Genomic DNA, 17,854 nt, shown 5'->3' on the forward strand with positions numbered 1-17,854 from the left:
ACCACCCCAGACTCTCCACCCGCTCCTTGTGCACACCCTGCCCCGCTCAAGTCAGCTCAGTTGCCAGGCTGCAGAGAATCCAGTCACTAATCTATGCAGGCCCACACGTTGCCTGAGGGCTTGTTGTTGGGTGGGGCCAGTTTCTAGGGTGGGCTGCCTGCCCTGGCTGAGCTGGATTAAATCGGTGCTCTAGCGGGTGGAGCAGACCCTGGGCTAGCAGGTCTCAGGGAGAACTCCAATGGCGTCTGTGTCAGCACGCTCACACCAGGCCACAACAATGGCCGCCGCCAACGTCCCAGTCCCTGGAGAGGTCTCACCCCTCACCGAGATGCACTCAGGGCCTATTAGGTGAGTCTCTTGTCACCGAAGCACTGTGCACCTTTCTTTCTGGTGATTTTAGGATGCTTTCTGGAACGGGTGAGTTTGTGCGTGGGCCCTTTAAGAGCCAGTTTTAGTTTCTTTGTGAACCGGGTTTTCTGGGGGTGCTACCCAATGCTTTAGTAGCAGGCAAAGTCAGATATTATGCCGCTGGTCTCAATTGTGCTGGGTCCACAAAATGCCCCCAGCGGGGGCGCTCCCCGGCTCAGGGCCCCGGGCCTCCAGGGAGGCTGCGTACCTGTGAGCTGCTCCCGGCGGCCGCGAAGCTGGCGGCTTGTGAAGGCGGCGTTTTTCCTCTCCGGAAGGGAGTCTCTGCCTCTTCCACCTCAGTTAGGATTGTCCGTTGTTGCAGGAGTTCCTCTTATCCAGTATTTCAGTTCTGTCTCAGGGGTAATTTTTCCACGAGTAGTTGTAAATTGGCTGTGTCCACGGGAGGAGGTGAGTTCAGAGTCTGCCTACGCCGCCATCTTGACTCCGCCCCCCCTAGGGTTTTCTATATATAAAATCATGTCATCTGTAAATAGTGAGAATTTCACTTCTTCCTTTCCAATTTGGATCCCTTTTATTTCTTTTTCTTGCCTGATTGCTCTGGCTAGGACTTCCAGTACTATGTTAAATAGGAGTAGTGACAGTGGGCATCCTTGTCTGGTTCCTGTTCTTAGAGGGATAGCTTTCAGTCTTTCACCATTGAGGATGATATTAGCTGTGGGTTTGTCATATACAGCCTTCCCTCCTAGGGCCCCAGCAGACAGTTGTATATCATAGTTGCACAATCCTTCTAGTTGCTGTATGTGGGACACCGCCTCAGCATGGCCAGACAAGCAGTGCATCAGTGCGCACCCGGGATCCGAACCCGGGCTGCCAGTAGTGGAGCATGCACACTTAACTGCTAAGCCATGGGGCCAGCCCCCCAAAGCCTGTGGTTTTAACAATGACCCAAGTCATTCCCTTAACAAGGGATACCAAGGGATGGTCTGGTACGTAAAGGTATGATACACTTCCTTCTAGCATTCTAGGATTTTGTGAGCAGCCATATTTATGATTCTTCATGATTTTAGCAGACAGTTCTAAAATCAAATGTCTACAAAGGTAGGCAGGCAGTGGAAAGGTGACACGCAGTTGGGTGTAAGTGACAGTGAGGAAAGGTAGAAATGTGGCTAATTGGAGGGTGCAGGGTCTGTCTAAAGGGGACAGCTGCTACCCAGCCCCAGCCCATATTGGCTACACAGGCAGCAATGTTAGCACATGTTACCAAATCTTTTGATTTTTTTCAAGAGAAGATGAAATGCTCAATTTTTAAGAGAGTTGCCCATTCTTAAATATTGACAACTAATTTAGATTAAACAAGAAACACTATGCAGGCCTAACAAAACACATCTGAAGGTTGAATGTGGCCAGTATGTAATATGTTGTAGAGATTCTGAAGATGAACTATTACTTTCCAAGAGATTCTAGACTAGAACTTCTGATATCAAATGATTTGTCAATTATCCTCACTACTGGATTCATTCCACACACCCAGGCTTTGTCTGCCATCTTCAGCTCAAGTCACATATTTTAAGACTAGTTCAGGTATAGGAAAGGTCCCTGACAAATCACTTCCCAACCAACCAGCCCCCTCTTCTCTCTCATTCTCTCTCTCTCTCTCTCTACACACACACACTACACTCACCCATCATCTCAAGTCTGAAGCTTTCAAGTTGGGTCTTCATATATTTTATTTTACATGCCTTTAATCAACTTTTTAGCCCTCCTGTGAATTCTCTTAAAATTATTCATATTTCTCATTAGCTGCAGAAACCAAAACTGGATACGGTCTTTACAGTGTGATTTTTAAAAGCCCTGGGTCAGATTTAGGTCTTTTGATGTTTCCCGAAAGGTTCTCTAGTGATTTTCAGAAATTTATCATCCTGTTCTAAATGGCTGGAAGAGTACCTCTAGGTTTTAAGGGAAAAATTATTTTCAGTGGGAGTCATAAAGCATGTTCTAAGGACACCAGAAAAGTGCCAGCACTGTCACCATTCTTCACGTAAGAATTTACTGAAAACTATGAATTACAGAAAATTAGTTTTTAAAATTCTGGGCATAGAGACCATTTAAAAGGTTGATTTTAAAAATAAAATAGTAGCATCAGTAACATTTACCTTTCTAATTCCCATGACATATCAAGTAGTAGAAAAGTGTTTCTCACACTGATTTTAAACTTTTAAATATTCAATGGGCAATAGCTGTAAGAACTTAGAGTAGCCTCAAAACTTCTGAATAAAAGAAGAGACTATGGGATAGAAATTTATTCTTCTGAAGCTAAGGGCTGATTTCTTGGATCATTCTTCCCTCTGCTTTCTCTTCCTCCTGTGTTTCTGATGTACAAGTTTCTCATCCTAATTTCAGTTCCAACTAACTTTTCACCACAGCAAATTCAAACAACTTTAAGCTAAAAATGAAGATTCATCCTTATTTGTAAGAGATGTACTGTCCAACAGCCTGAAGAGTTTTTCTGTACTATGAAAGTTTATAGGGTCTGATCCAAATCAAAGGAAAAGAAGTAAGAAGAGGGTCATCAACATAAGCTGAATTTTAGATGGGAGCCCCTGTTTGCTTTAAATATCTAATTTGAGGGCTGTATGACTACAGACTTTGAAAAATTCCTCCATAGAAAAATGCCACAGAACATTAATACCATATTTCCTTCAGTACACCCTATTCACCTCAATTGTGAATTACCATTTATTTGCATTTCAAAACATTTCAAAAACTGCAGTCATTATAAACAATTCTTATTTTCTCATTCAAGAAGTCCCAATCAAGTGAAGTGGAAGCAATGGTGTAATTGAGACTCTGGTATGCATAAAAATCTGACTTTCACATAATCTATCCCATTTGCTTTCTTTAGGTCACTTGGGTACTTTACTCACCTGCTGAAATGCCTTTAAATATCTTATCTGAAGATACCATTCAGGGAGCTTTTCTATCTCTTACTAAATTCTCACGTTAATGCAAACAGCAAACATGCAAACAATACTCCATGTTATTAATCAGCTAAAAGCTGCACATACAGGGCAGCCAACTCAAGACTTGTATAAAGTATTTTTACTTACAATTCCTCCCCTCGTTTGGCTTTCTTGTCTGAAACCAGATAGACAGTTCCAAAACTTCCACTGCCAAGTTTCTGTTGAAGCACATATCTTCTTGCAATCAAGGTCTTTGGATAAGTGGAAATGGCTATTGATCCACTCACACACTTAGCAGCCTCTTGGAATTTCAGCATTGCTCCAAACAAGAGAGAACTGGTTTGTTTACAGAAACGTTAACATTCAAGTCTCCTAGGAGATGGTCAAATTCATCCAAGTCGGGTGAGTCAATGCCTTAAAGATGAAAAGTCCAGAGATCAGGTCTAAATGATGCTGAACTATTCCTAACAAAAAGTGTAAGTTTTTGACAGCAATACCTGCACTTTGATTAGCGGATTGAATGGCACCATACTGGCTAACTTTAATGACATGAGAGAATAATGTTAAAAGGTGGAGATACTGCAGATTCCAATAGAAGGCAGTCTTTCACAGGAAGAGAGCCTTCCCTCATACATCCAAATCTGGCAAAACTGAGTTAGTCAAATTTCCTGAAAGTTCTGACATAATATGTATGTTTTCCAATCAACAATCTGTTTAAGCTTTACACTCCCCACGTACTTTTTAAAACACATCCAAATATAAGAACACTATCATTTCCTTAAATCTATATATTTGCATCAACCTTTTGGTAATTCTTTCATCCTGTCTTATGTCTATTTTGATTAACAGATAGTGAGTATAGGATTCAACCAGAAATTAGCATGATACTGGTTTCTTTAGATTTGTTTTTCTGTAGACTTTAAACTATGGTATTTGCATTTATTAGAATAGATGTGAAGAGATATAAGGATTCAGAATGAATTTTCCCCTATCGTAAGCAAATTCTAATCCAGTTTCAGAAGTTTCTACTATATACACTGTGTATAGAGTAATCTCCCTGGATTGGAAACAAGAAATGTCACAAATACAGTTCAAATCTAAAATTGTATTTTAATGTTAGCTGAACATAAATATGTTATAGGTAAATCTGAAATTCCTCAAGGAGCTATAAATGTACAGCAGAATTATGAAACACAGGACTGTTTCATATGAGTACATGCACGGTAAAATCACTTTTATTTCATCAAAATGTAAAATGTTTTGCTAGTAATTATGAAAAGTGGGTTTTGTTTTAAATCTATAAGAAAACATGATTTTAAATTGAAGACTGTCTATGCCTTGGAGTCAGGTTTCCATATTCAACAATTCCAAAGCTATAAGACAAAAAACCTACTGTGTATAATGATAAAACAAGATGTTATCTGCGTAGTTTGGTGTACATGGCCAACTGGCTTCACATGGCAATTTTGTAGCAATTACAAAAATCCTGAGAATAAAACATAAACAAGTAAATGTCCATTTACAGCATTTTTCTTCTTGAAATAATGTATTAATCACTTAAGTTTCACCTGATGCCAGTGAGGAGATTAGTAACCAGCTTTAAAAAAAAAAACAAAAAAAAACCTCAGAAATAAACCAAGTCACCTGAGTGGCTCTGTGCTGGTAACAATACTAAAACAACATCAGCATTGGGTTGGAACTTCAGAGCTGGAGCCTATACCTCAAAATTCTTGAATAAATAAAGAATTATGTGGGATTATCAAGATCACAGAAAATATTAGCGAAATCTAATGCTGAAAAACAACTGGAGAGCAGGCCTCCGAATGTATCTTTTGTTTCCTTCCTCTGCTGGCATAAAAAACGATGCTTTCTGGCCAAGTTTAATTGTTAAGAAAAATGTATGGACTGACAGCCTTTTCAACTGAAAAGGACTCTTTAGATCACTAATTCTCCTTATTTTAGAGACGAGATAAACGTTTCTGTTCAGCGAGGGACAGAATAGTTCTGAGAAGTCCGATTTCCCAGAGGCTCCTATGTGTAAATGAGCGTTTACACCCAGGCAGTCTGGCCCGGGCCACAGAGTATCCTAGGACTAGGTTCCCTCTGGCCCAACCTCCCAGACCCCTGCCGCCCCACTTCCTCTCCACCTTTAGGCCATCAATTCCATTAGTCTCCTCTGTGCAACCACAGGGCTAGCCAAGAATGTACCGCGCCGCCTAGATTCTAGAACTTCCTGTTCACTTGTCAATGTCCCCTCACCCCCACTTCACAAGTGTTGTGAATGAACTTGAGCGCCAGGAACACACCTTCTTTATCTTTGCATCCTTGGCGCCTGGCATATAGCAGGTGTTCAGTAAACTTTGTTGGAGCTAATAAGCGTCCAGCAGACCAACTGCTGCCCAAGGGGAAAAAACGTGTGCGTGGCTGGGGGAGGGCAGAGAAGATTTAGAGAGTCGGATGGGAACCGTGAGAAAGGGGAGATTACCGCCCTGTGCAAACTGACCTTTGGAGGTGAAACCCATCTGCCTGGGGACAAAAGACAAGGAAAGGAGAGTGTTTATCACAGGTCGAAGCCAAGTAGTTCTCTTCCCGGGTAATAATAAACGAGAGAAAGCTGACTGGACGCCAGATTCTGCCAAAATACCTTAAAGGTAAACCTTAACCTTAAGTAAAACGAACAATTCCTTGCCTCAACTTTTTTTTTTTTAATTAACATTTTCGCAAGCGTGTTATCAAATATCGAAGGGGCATCAGCAACACTTATTCTCCGGGGACTGGAGCAGATCCGGGAGGCAAGGAGTCGAGGGACGTGAGGAGGTCTCGGGCACGGCGGCCCTGAGATGCGGACGCCGGCGGGGAGTGCCTGAAACCATCACCTGAGCCGGCACGTCCGAGGAGCGCCTGTGGCGTACCTTTCCGGGTCGAGGGCGGAGGAGCGGCGGTGCAGGGGGCATGCCCAGAGCCCGACCGTAACTGGGACGTACGTGGGCCGGCCTCAACGTGGGGGCAGCGGCACCCGCCGCGCTGCAGGACCACCGCCGGCCGCGCCTGTTGGGCACCGTTGCCAGGGAGACCGCGCGGGGCATGCTGGGAAGTCGGGGCGCGGCGGCTCTGCTCCCGAGGCGGAAGTGTGCGCCGACCCAAGAGGGCGGGGAAGAGAGAGCAGGTTCGGCGGGTCGCGCTTTCTTAACCTGATAGCAGCCTTTTCAGAGCATACGTGTTTAGCGACCCCGCGCCTCCAGGCCCGCAGCAGCTGATCCACGGCGCAGTCTGGTGCCACTGGCTTCACGGAACCGGGCTTCCCAGTGACGTCAGACCCGGAGACTTCCTGTTCCCGCTCTTGGAGTCGGACTCGCACGTGCCAGGGCTTCCAGTGCTCGCCTGTGTCCTGCGGGCTTCTGATCGAGGGGCTGGTCCCCTGGCAGGACGGAGCAGGTGGGCTCTGCTGCTGGACCGGGTGGTGGGTTTTGAGGGCCCCGTTAGCGCGGTGTATAAAGGCCTCTGTTTGAGGACTTGGATCATACCTTTCGTGCGTCTTTGTCCTAGTCGGTATGCATTTGTTGAACAACTACTCTGTGCAAAGTCTTGTAATTAGCTTAGTGTAAGTTGACACAGTCTCTGCTTGCATAAGCTTTAAAAGACAGACCTATAAAGAAATATGTATACAGGATAAGGTGCTGAGATAGGCCAAGACTAGGGTGAAGTGAGTCGGGCACAAAAGGCAAGGGCATGCCCCAAAAACTCTGTATTCAAGATAACTTTTAATGCAATTCTTTAATCAAAATTAATGTAAAAAAATCCATGCTTGACAAAAATCTCACGATTTTAAATAAAGACAGGATCAGTAACAGTGCCATGCTGAGCCGTATTGTTGACTGAGACCAAAGGGAAAATTAGTGATACTGATCCTGTGACTTAAGTTAGTCAGATGGGGAAGGGTATTCTTGTAACTGGGCCAGATATGCAGAGTAAAGAAGATGAGAAGAGCGTCCGATTGGGATGAAACTGGAAAGTTAGGTTCCTCAAGGCATGAAACAGTAGTTTTCCTTACTCAAAACTATGCCAATTAGGATGAGCCCACAAGCCAAGGCCTGAAAGAAGGTCCCAGTCTCTGTTGTCAAAAAAGAAAAACTGGATCCATATCATTGACCCTCCACACTTGAGTTAACTGAAGCCCAGTGCTTTCTGATTAATTGAGATTGAGAAGAATATCATTTTTATAGTTTAGGATGTTTTACTTTGACTCCACAAAACAAATATTTTGTGTTGTAAGATGGTGACTATTATCTGCCCCAATATCAGAGTCCACAGAAGTTCTATATTGGTGTCAATAATGGATTTTAACTGATTTTTCTTTAGAATCTTCAGCAGCCTCCATCCCTATCCAAAGATCAAACTCCATGAAACCACTGAGTTTGTGCCTTGTAACACACGGGAAAAGCACAAGAGAATGAAAAAGTACTCAGGTGTTGCCTGAGGATCTAGGTAAGAATTGAAATGCTGACCCTTAGTATGTTCTATTTAAAGAGTTCTTCATAACATTTGCTGTTGATTTGATGGTGCTGGAAACAATGACTTGGTCCCCCATAACCAGCATCAACTGAAAGTGTGTTCTGTTGCTTTAGACAGGTAATTGTTCAAACGATCATCATGGGTATTCGAGGACTAATGAGTTTTGTAGAAGATCACAGTAATGAGTTCTTCATTGATTTGAAGTTGCGAGACACAAAAATTATCATCGATGGCTATGCGCTCTTCCACCGGCTTTGCTTCAATTCAAACTTGGAGCTTCGGTTTGGAGGGGACTATGATTCTTTTGCAGATGTTGTACAAAAATTCTTCGAATCACTGTCTGCTTGTAATATATGTCCATATGTTGTATTAGATGGAGGATGTGACATTTCAGATAAAAAGCTTACAACTTTAAAGGATCGAGCTAGAGAGAAGATCCAGATGGCCCATTCCCTTTCTGTTGGTGGGGGTGGATATGTGTGTCCCTTACTCATCCGGGAAGTGTTCATACAGGTTTTGATCAAGCTGCAGGTCTGTTTTGTCCAGTGCTTTTCAGAAGCAGATCGGGACATTATGACACTGGCTAATCATTGGAATTGTCCCGTGTTATCATCGGATAGTGACTTTTGCATTTTTGATCTGAAAACTGGGTTTTGCCCATTGAATAGCTTTCAGTGGAGAAACATGAACAGTATTAAGGGCACAAAAGACTACTATATTCCTGCGAAATGCTTTTCCCTGGATGCATTCTGCCATCACTTCGGCAATATGAATAAAGCCCTACTACCTCTCTTTGCGGTGCTGTGTGGAAATGACCATATTAATCTGCCCATCATGGAGACATTCTTAAGTAAAGTACGTCTTCCTCTTGGAGCTGCCAGTTCTAAGGGGAGGAGACACCACCGAGTTCTGGGACTTCTGAATTGGTTGTCTCAATTTGCTGACCCTACTGAAGCACTAGATAACGTTCTGAAATATCTCCCCAAAAAGAATCGAGAAAATGTTAAGGAACTTCTCTGCTGTTCCATGGAAGAATACCAGCAGTCCCAGGTGAAGCTGCAGGACTTCTTCCAGTATGGTACTTATGCCTGTCCAGATGCCTTGAATCTGGGTTTACCGGAATGGGTACTAGTGGCTTTGGCCAAAGGCCAGCTGTCTCCTTTCATCAGCGATGCTTTGGTGCTAAGACGGACCATTCTTCACACACAGGTGGAAAACATGCAGCAACCAAATGCCCACAGAATCTCTCTGCCCATCCGGAAAATCATCTATGGGCTTCTTTTGAATGCTTCTCCACATCTAGAAAACATGTCCTGGAATGCATTTCCTCTTCAGCGTCTAGCTTTCAGTGAAGTGGAAAGGATTAATAAAAATATCAAAACGTCAATTGTTGATGCAGTAGAACTGCCCATGGATCATTCTGACTTGAGCAAATTGACTGAGGTAAGTGTTTGTAATACTAATGTAATTTTTGTAAAGTACTTTATGGGTTACAGAGTGCTTTCATGTTATATTCTCTCTTAAGAGACAAACTGAGGTTGGTGGCTATATTATCCCCATTTCATGGCTGAGAAAACTAGGACTCAAAGTAAGTATGTCATACCTCAGCCAGAGAGTGTCAGTGCTAGGACTCAAACCTAGATCTCTTAGCTCCGCATCCACCATTTCCACCGTACTTCAGTAGTACGTGGTACCTTCGCAGTTATTACTACTACTTTGTCGATACTAGCTGCCAATAGAATGGGGTTATGTGGCTAAAAAAGAAAGAAAAGGAAAAAATTCTGAACTGCAAAAAAAATAAGTGTGCCTATAGGCATTGATCATAGGCATAATTAACATCTCAGACCGCATCAGATTTCAATTAATAAGATTAATACTGATGCTTCAGTCTACTTTTCCATTTTTATTGATGAGGATTTTTTTTAGACTTTATGTTTATGGCATCATGGTCATTTGCTTAGTTTGATACTGAAAACATGACTCTTACCTAACTCAGTGTTGTTTAAACCTGAGTAAACACTCAGACCAATCCCCTTTCCAAGGTAAAAAAAAATTCTCATGGATCCCAGTGTTTATGTTTTATAATATTACATAAATATATTAAAAATCACAGAGAGATATGAAACTGCTTATGCTAACACAATTAAATTTACAAATTAAATGCAGATAAACTTACAATACCAATTGCAGTGCCCTTTGGGGTTTTTCTTAAAATTAAATATTCAGGCCACTCTTGGTGCTGGTCTACTCAGGGATGTAGGACAGCAACCGTAGCTTCCCAGCAGGTTTGAATCAGGCTTTGCTTTCCTGTGGGAAAGCAGTCAGTCTACATCATTGCTTCTCCCCTGGGGGTGATTTCGCCCCCCGGGGGACATTTGGCAATGTCTGGAGACACTTGATGGTCACTACCTGGGCGGTTAGGGGGCTGTGGTGTGTTGCTACTGGCATCTAGTGGGGAGAGGCCAAGGAGGCTGCTACACATCTTACAATGTGCAGGACAGCCCCCCACAACAAAGAATCATCCAGCCCAAAATGTCAGTAGTGCCAGTCCCTGGTCTACACGGCTGACCAGGAATGAGCCTCATTAGCCTCCCCATTAGTGACAGCTCAGGCAGGAGGAAAGGCGATTCACATCAGGTGGGTACAAGAGCGTCCTTGGCAATGGGAAGTGACTGCTAATGGGAACAGGGTTTCTTTTGGGGGTGATGAAATGTTCTGGAATTAGTGATGGTTGCACAAGCTTATAAATATACTAAAACTACTTTAAAGGGGTGAATTTTTTGATGTATGTATTATATCTCAATTAAAGAAAGACAATTTCTCACTGGCCTCCTTCCCCACAGGATCCAGTCTTTCTTGTAACAATTCCATAGACAGAGCTTCAGAGGTCCCTGGAAGGAACATGCCTAATGACAAGTGACTGCACTCAGGGAAGCCCCATGATATGGTGTCCCCATCTGATGCTAACACTTCATTTATAGTTCAAGTCTAGATGCAGTTTTACAAGAGTCATTTTTATCATGCTAAGTGACACAGCTAACTAAATTTATCACCTTTTCAGGGTTACAGAACTAGAAAGTTGAGCTTAGGTCAAATTCCAAACAGAAGGGATTTATTATAACTTTACCCACACCAATAAAATTGAAATTAGCAACATTCTAAAGCATAACGTTTTGCTGAAATTACATTTCTACTCACAACATAAATGGTGCTCTGTTGGAGAGTTTTTTAAAGTTTTTTTATGGCTTTATTTTTGAGAAATAATTGATGTACAATTAAGTGTCCATATTTAAAGTGTGCACTTTGATGAGTTTTGATGTATGTTTACATCTGTGAATCCACCCTGCAATTAAAATAATGAATGTTGCCATCACCCCTAAAAGTTTCCTCTTGCCTCTTTGCAATTCATCCTTGCCTGAGTATGTACATATAGCAAAGTGCGCAGATAATTTGTACAGCTTGATGAATTTTCACCAGCTCAACACCTCCATGTAAAGAGCACCCAGATAAAGACTCATTAACAGCACCCCAGCAGCTTTTCCCAGTGTCGGGTTCGTCACCTCCTCTCCCACCCCCTGTAATCACTATCCTGACCTCTGACAACATTGAATAGTTTTGACTGTTTTTATACTTCATAAAAATGGAATCATACAGTATGAATTTTTTTGTTCGTCATAGTGTTTGTGAGATTCATTCATATCACTGAGTAGATCCTTCGTTTCTCACTGCTGTTCATTATTTACATTGTGGGATCATATACCACAATTGATTTTTCCATTTTATAGCTGATGGGCATTTGGATAGTTTGCAGTTTGGGCTATTACAGATAGTGCTATGAACATTCTAGTACACATCATTTAGTGAAAATATGGACCCATTTCTATTGTATATATAACTAGGAATGGAATTGCTGGGTCATAGGATACCCATATGTTCAGCTTAGAAGATATATTGCCAAATGGTCTTGCAAAGTGGTTTTACCAATATTCCCACCAGCAGCTTATGAGAGTTCCTCTTACTTCACACCCATGCTGATATTTGGTATTTTTTATCCTTTTTAAAAATTTTAGCTGATCAGATGATTGTGTGGTGGCATCATTTTAGCCAATTTGGTGGGTATTAATTTGCATCTCTCTGATGACTTGAGCACCTTTTCATGTATTAATTGGCCACTTGGATATTGTTATGTAAGTTTCTGTTCAAAGTCTTTTGCCAATTTTTCTGTTCGTCTTTTGTTTATTTGTATATACAGGTCCTTTGTCAAATAACATGTATTATGAATAGCCTCTCCCATTCTGTGGGTTGTCTTCTCACTCTAGTATGTTTTGATGAACAGAAGTTCTTGATAAAGTCTAATTTAAATTTTTAAATTATCACTTTTGTGACCTACTTAAGAAATTATTGCTTACTTAAAGATCATGAAAATTGTTTTTGCCTTTCACATTTAGATCTACAATCTACCTGGAATTGATTTTTTTGTGTATAGTGTGACATAGGGATCAGGATTCTTTTCCCCCCATATGAAAATCCAGTTGAGTCAATGAGTGTAGCATGCTGATTAGACTCCCCGCTAAGTGAAGATGACAAGTGTTCTCATCACTTAGGTATTCAAAGTAGGGTGAAATTTTAGTTCACTCTCTGTGCGGTGATATCATTTGGCTTTCCCTTGGCATAAACTAATCAGTTCTGTATTTAGCTCAGTGTTGTTAGCTCTCATTAGCCTATGATAATTCTAAACGCTATCAGGAGCAAATGTGATTCCAAAGACAAATGCAGGTACAAGTATAGAAACTTTGTGACAGGATCTATTCATTTTGTTTTTCTTAACATGGTGTGGTAAGAATACTTGGATTATCCACTTTGTGCCAGCTGTTGTAATAGAAACTTTATACAATCTCTCATTCAGTTCCCACAGTTACCACATAGGGTAGGGTTTCCATTTTACGTTAGTTGCAGTGGACAGAGCACCACTCTTAACCAACGAGAGGTTAGTCATAAGGAGAGATGGAAGTGGATCATTCTTGGGGAGTAAGGCAGTGCCAGGACCAGCCCTTTTGTGGGCACCCCTTCCTCTCTGTGGCAGCTTCTTCAGCAGGTTTGTGCTTTCCCTCCCCCAGGGGGGAAGGAAAAGGAGTTGTCACATGGGATAACACCTAACCAGATTTAAGGGCTGTGAACAGAGCAGTTCCCCTTCTTGAAAGGGGCTAAGAACTGGTGGGTTCCATGGAACATATTGTGTAACTCATTATAATGCCCATTTTAAAGATGATTAGACTGACTGTAGAAGAGTTCAGAACCTTGCTCAAGGACATTGAGTTAATGAGGAACAGAACATCTCTGAAGTCAAAGCTCAGCCTCTGCTTTGTTCAGATAAGTTATGACGTGGCTAGAGAATTCCATAATTTAAGCATTATGTCAGAAAAGAATTCATGTATTTTCTTAGCTTTACTTGTTGCGTTTTTCTACCAGTTTAGTAGATTATAAAGAATAATTTTTGTTTTACTTTAAATTTAAGTAGTTAATGCTGCTTCTCATAGGAGTGATTGATTATACTGTAAAGCACTTTGCATATTTCTAATTTTAAAAATTTTATCACTGTATTAAATTATTAAAACCAGTAATTATAAATCATTGTATTTAATGCTCTCATGCACTGATGATGAAACTATTTTGTCAATTATGAGGTGTTTTATTTCAGGTTAGCATCTCTATCCTCAGTTGTCAACACACTTATTGACTACTCACTAGGTGTTACGTGCTAAGAAATGTGCCAGACTGTCTCATCCTTCCAGAAAGTTAAGAAAGAAATCCTTTTCTGGCTGTGTGAAGACACTAGGAATACAACTTTTTTTTTCTCTTAAACTTTGTAAAGTCCCCCTGAAGGTGCCCTTTTAATAGTCCTAATTTCCTTATCTGTAGAAGTGTGTGACCTGTAAGGTCCCTTAAGTCTTAAGGTTCATTAAGATGAAATTATTTCAACAAGAAGCCCAAAGCCCTCATAGCTGTTTACGTCCTTTTATTTCAAGTGCACACTCTAAAGCATGGAGTAAAAGTCAGTATGGTGTGTTTTTGTAAGCACAATGCAGGTAGTCCTTAAATATTCCTATCTCTTTTGAATATGCTTCTCACTTACAAGTAGCCACCCTGGGACTATCCTGTGTGGGAAGACACAAAGACAATAAAACCTATTCAACTGGGTAGGGACATGAGACAGGACCCAAATAGAAGGATGTATGATATGCCACAAAGGGTGCATATAATCGAAGTTTGCCGCCTTCTGGAAGTGATCAGTAACGGCATCATGGGGGTGGGGCCTAAATATTCACTGGCAAGTAAGGGTAGGGTTGTGTATAGATCTCAGAATAGTTAAAATGCAGATTCCTGGGCTCCCCTAGGATTTGGGGCCTGAGGACTGAATTTTTAATAGGCTTCGCAAGTGACCTGCACACTGAAGATGCTCACCAGCCTATGCGGAGGATGGAATGACATGAGCAAGAGCTGTGTAGGAGTGGACATACATCCATTCAGCCAGCCATATTTATTAAGCACCTTATTAATGTTCTAAATGCTTTGAGTGTGGCTGATTTTTTTTCCAATGGAAGATAAGAAACTGACACAGCAGTTTCATTTGCATTAAAGTCTCTTACTACTAGGGAAAAAAAAAAAAAAAAGACATTCCCCAAAGTAACTTGCAGGATATTTGGTATGTATTTTCAGCTCTCCTTGGCTAGACGGCAGATACTTCTGTTAGAAACACTGAAGGTGAAACAGACTGTTCTGGACCCAATCCCTACTTCACTGAAGTTGCCCATTGCTGTCAGTTGCTACTGGTTGCAGCACACAGAGGCCAAGGCAAAGTTACATCATCTACAGGCCTTACTGCTGGGAATGCTGATGGGGCCCTTGCATGCCATAATCAACAGCCCTGGTAGGTATCTGGAAATTCCAGGAGTATATTTTTGCATGTTACTTGCATATAATCAAAAATTTAAACAAAAAATATTCTTGGATTATATCCTCCTATCACTTACATCAGAACTTAGAAGTGGAGGCACCAAAATATCACTCATTCATTGGTAAATATTTTTGAGCACTTCCATGTGCCAGGCTTGGTGCTGGAGGGCTTGACTCCAAGGGCAGAGCAGTGCAGATGTGCTGACCCCGCCTAATCCCACCTGCGCTGTGGCGCCTGATGCTTTAATCTATGAAGTGTGACTGTGCAGTGTGCCAGCTGTGTTTTTTATTCCATGTTCCCTGTCCCTGTTATCAATATAGCAGCTACATCATCACTAGAAACTTATGTAAAATTGCCCATTAGTGAAACTTCTGAATACCTATAACCACAATAAACATTCGTGCTTGTGCTGTCTTTTTACTTTCCTTTTTCTCCACCGTAAGTTTCAATTAGTATGTAAGTAGTGATGGTAGAAATAGTAACTTTTCGGTTTTTTTTAATTTTTATTTATTTTTATTTTTTTCCCCCAAAGCCCCAGTAGATAGTTGCTATGTCATAGCTGCACATCCTTCTAGTTGCTGTATGTGGGACACGGCCTCAGCATGGCCGGAGAAGCGGTGTGTCAGTGCGCACCCGGGATCCGAACCCAGGCCGCCAGCAGTAGAGCACATACACACTTAACCGCTAAGCCACGGGCCTGGCCCAAATAGTAACTTCTCTTTCTAGAGAAATACACTTTGAGGCAGTTTCATCTGCATTTAAACATCAGGTAAAATAAATGTTGATGCCTTGGAGCAATTCTCCAGTGGAATTATTCTCTTTAAAAGCTTATGAATGCTGTGATACTTAATGTGAACATGTATAATAGTTATGACACTCTAGAACAGTACTGTGTAATATGATAGCTACTGGCCACATGTGGCTATTTACATTCAGCTTCTCAGTGACACTAGCCATATTTCAAGTGCTCAGTAGCCACATGTGGCTAGAAGCTATTGTATTGGACAGTGCAGATACAAAACATTTCCATCAATGCAGCAAGTTCTGTTGGATAATGCTACTCTGGAGTTTACTTTTTAAAATAAGTTAAATGAAAGAATGAACCAGCATAGACTTCAAGACACCCCAAGTGTGAGAGTAGCTGTCAGAAAGGACTGTTGTTATATGACAGCCAACTTAATGCAAAACAAATAAGTTAAAGCTCACTACTGGTTAAGATAAAAGTTTAGGGTATTTCCTCTCATTGAGTAATAAATACAGTTTAAGAAAATTCTCAGAGCACAAGCCTATTAAGTTTCTACCTGAGTCCAACAGAAGGGGCATGTCAAGGGTCTGTTTCTTTTCTTTTAGGAATTGTGGACCCCGCACCCAGGCAGGCTCAGTGCCTTGCTGCTCGCTAATTGGTAAAAGGTGGGCCTCCTTTTTATTACTTTCGAGTTGGTCCAGATGTCATTTTGTGCTTCTGTTCAAACAAACCTGCAGAAGCTTGTAGCTGAACACACGCCGCATTCTTCATTTCCTAGGGTTGTTGTTTCCTGCCCCTTATCCTCTACTGTCTGAAGAAAAGTTGATGATTTGCCACATTCTCTACAAGTCATACCTTTGTTTTCCCATAAAACAGAAGTTAAAATTTGCTTGGAACACACAGGCTGTTTCTTTAAGTGCAGCATCGCATGAAAGGAAGGTTAGTGAAAGAGAACAGTAAAGAGAATGATATTTAATAGTAATTTGTATTTTCCACAGAGACAGATTTAGGGTTTGGAGAGTTCAGATGCAGATGTATTTAAGGTCAGGTAGTAGAAAGTGGAAGAGATATTATTTTAAGGAAAAAAAAATTGGGGGTTGAATAAAGTTAGGTTGTCATTAAAAGGCATTTCAATATAAATATTTCAGTTTATACAGCAAGGCTTTTACACTGATGTGAAAATAGCAAAGAGCCAGAAGAGAAAAGCATTTTGTTATTTAAACTGATTTTTTCTCTATGGAATCTGAAGTTTTATATATGGAGAAAATTACAAGCTGATACAATGTTTTTGGAAATACTGCCCTTGGGTTGTTTCTTTATCTAGATAAGGAAGATCTGCAGGAGGATGGTGCTAAGATGTTGTACGAAGAGTTCCAAAGAGTGAAGGAGCAGACGCGCCCAGGCACGAGACTGGATTTAGACACAGCTCACATCTTCTCTCAGTGGCAGTGCTGTCTGCAGATGGGGGTGTATCTCAATCAGCTGCTGTCCACGCCTCTCCCAGAGCCAGACCTAACTCGGTAAGCACCAAGGGAAACTAGTTCAGATGGCTGCACAGAGAAGTAAATACTTTATTTATATTTAAAGCAAAGAAGTTATTTTCAAAAGTTAGTTTTAGCGTAATTGGTCTTAGATCACTATTACTGCTGAAGAGCTGGAAACAGAAAAAATATTATTTCCATATTCCCAAAGAAAGTTTCTGTGATTAGAGCAAATTTTTAAAAATCAGTTCCTTTAAAGTAAAAGTAAAGAGGCAGTTGTTGGTAGAAAATAACTCATTCCCTCATTTCTTTCAGGTGTTTGCTCAAATATCACTTTATAGAGGCTTTTTCTGATCACCCTACTGAACTATTACTCTCTACTTCCAGTCACTCTAGTCCTATTACTCTTTGGTATTTTTGTAATTGCATTTCTTACCACTGGCATGTTGTTCACTCATTCATTCAAATACTTATTAAATGCCTACGCTGTGCTCGGGTATAGTAAACAAAACCTTAAGAAAAAAAATCTCTGCTGTCATGGAGTTTTTATTCTAGCGAGATGACTCTTAGACACTTAAGTGAACTTTATGTAGGGTTTTTGTTTTGCCAGGCAAATATGAAGAAGGGAGTGGCAGCCAGTATGCCAGGAAGTGATTATAATGTTTGACTATGGAGTTTAAGCTGAATAAGAAAGAAAGGACAGCAGTAGGGTGTGGGCCAGTGAAAAAGTAGTAGGATCAATGGATTGGACATCCTGCTGATTGTCCATCCATCCAGGAGGTACTAGAGAGAGTGAGTGAGGAAGATAAAAGGGATGGAATTGAGATTGTAT

The 17,854-nt window shown here is 41.2% G+C and overlaps 3 protein-coding genes across 8 annotated transcripts in view; 1 reads left to right on the forward strand and 2 right to left on the reverse strand.

Annotated features, from left to right (window-relative positions):
- The window catches only part of NEK11 (NIMA related kinase 11), a 233,818-nt gene extending 227,475 nt beyond the window's left edge, over window positions 1-6,343 (reverse strand). Inside the window, exons 1-2 of the mRNA XM_014789660.2 lie at window positions 6,242-6,343; window positions 3,477-3,743 (exon numbers count right to left, since the gene is read on the reverse strand). Coding sequence (XP_014645146.2) covers window positions 3,477-3,646 — 170 coding nt within the window. The 5' untranslated portion in view covers window positions 3,647-3,743; window positions 6,242-6,343. The remainder of the gene's footprint in view (window positions 1-3,476; window positions 3,744-6,241) is intronic.
- On the forward strand, window positions 204-16,931 carry ASTE1 (asteroid structure-specific endonuclease 1). 2 transcript variants are annotated; one of them, XM_087430571.1, is made up of 6 exons: window positions 204-6,764; window positions 7,689-7,814; window positions 7,955-9,284; window positions 14,559-14,769; window positions 16,147-16,206; window positions 16,866-16,931. In XM_087430571.1, exons 3-5 carry the CDS (start codon window positions 7,980-7,982, stop codon window positions 16,194-16,196), a joined length of 1,566 nt encoding a protein of 521 aa, XP_087286697.1. In that variant the 5' UTR covers window positions 204-6,764; window positions 7,689-7,814; window positions 7,955-7,979; the 3' UTR covers window positions 16,197-16,206; window positions 16,866-16,931. The 2 variants fall into 2 exon arrangements, with proteins under 2 accessions (XP_087286697.1, XP_087286696.1); XM_087430570.1 differs by lacking the exon at window positions 16,866-16,931 and adding an exon at window positions 16,320-16,616.
- Window positions 16,508-17,854, reverse strand: part of ATP2C1 (ATPase secretory pathway Ca2+ transporting 1) — a 138,024-nt gene continuing 136,677 nt past the window's right edge. For all 5 annotated transcript variants that reach the window (XR_015552173.1, XM_087430568.1, XM_014789652.2 and 2 more), the window contains one exon: window positions 16,508-17,053. Coding sequence is in view for 4 of the 5 variants with exons in the window: in XM_087430568.1 (XP_087286694.1) it covers window positions 16,958-17,053 (96 nt within the window). In the remaining variant the exon portion in view is untranslated. The remainder of the gene's footprint in view (window positions 17,054-17,854) is intronic.

Source organism: Ceratotherium simum, chromosome 5 (genome assembly GCF_057802395.1).
Source record: "Ceratotherium simum simum isolate JZ-2026a chromosome 5, ASM5780239v1, whole genome shotgun sequence".
NCBI lineage: Eukaryota > Metazoa > Chordata > Mammalia > Perissodactyla > Rhinocerotidae > Ceratotherium > Ceratotherium simum.

Coding starts and splice junctions, on each gene's coding strand:
- ASTE1 (XM_087430571.1), top strand. CDS start 7,980: ATGGGTATTCGAGGACTAATGAGTTTTGTAGAAGATCACAGTAATGAG. Junction 9,285..14,558: donor ACTTGAGCAAATTGACTGAG/GTAAGTGTTTGT, acceptor ATGTATTTTCAG/CTCTCCTTGGCTAGACGGCA. Junction 14,770..16,146: donor TGCCATAATCAACAGCCCTG/GTAGGTATCTGG, acceptor CTTTTCTTTTAG/GAATTGTGGACCCCGCACCC.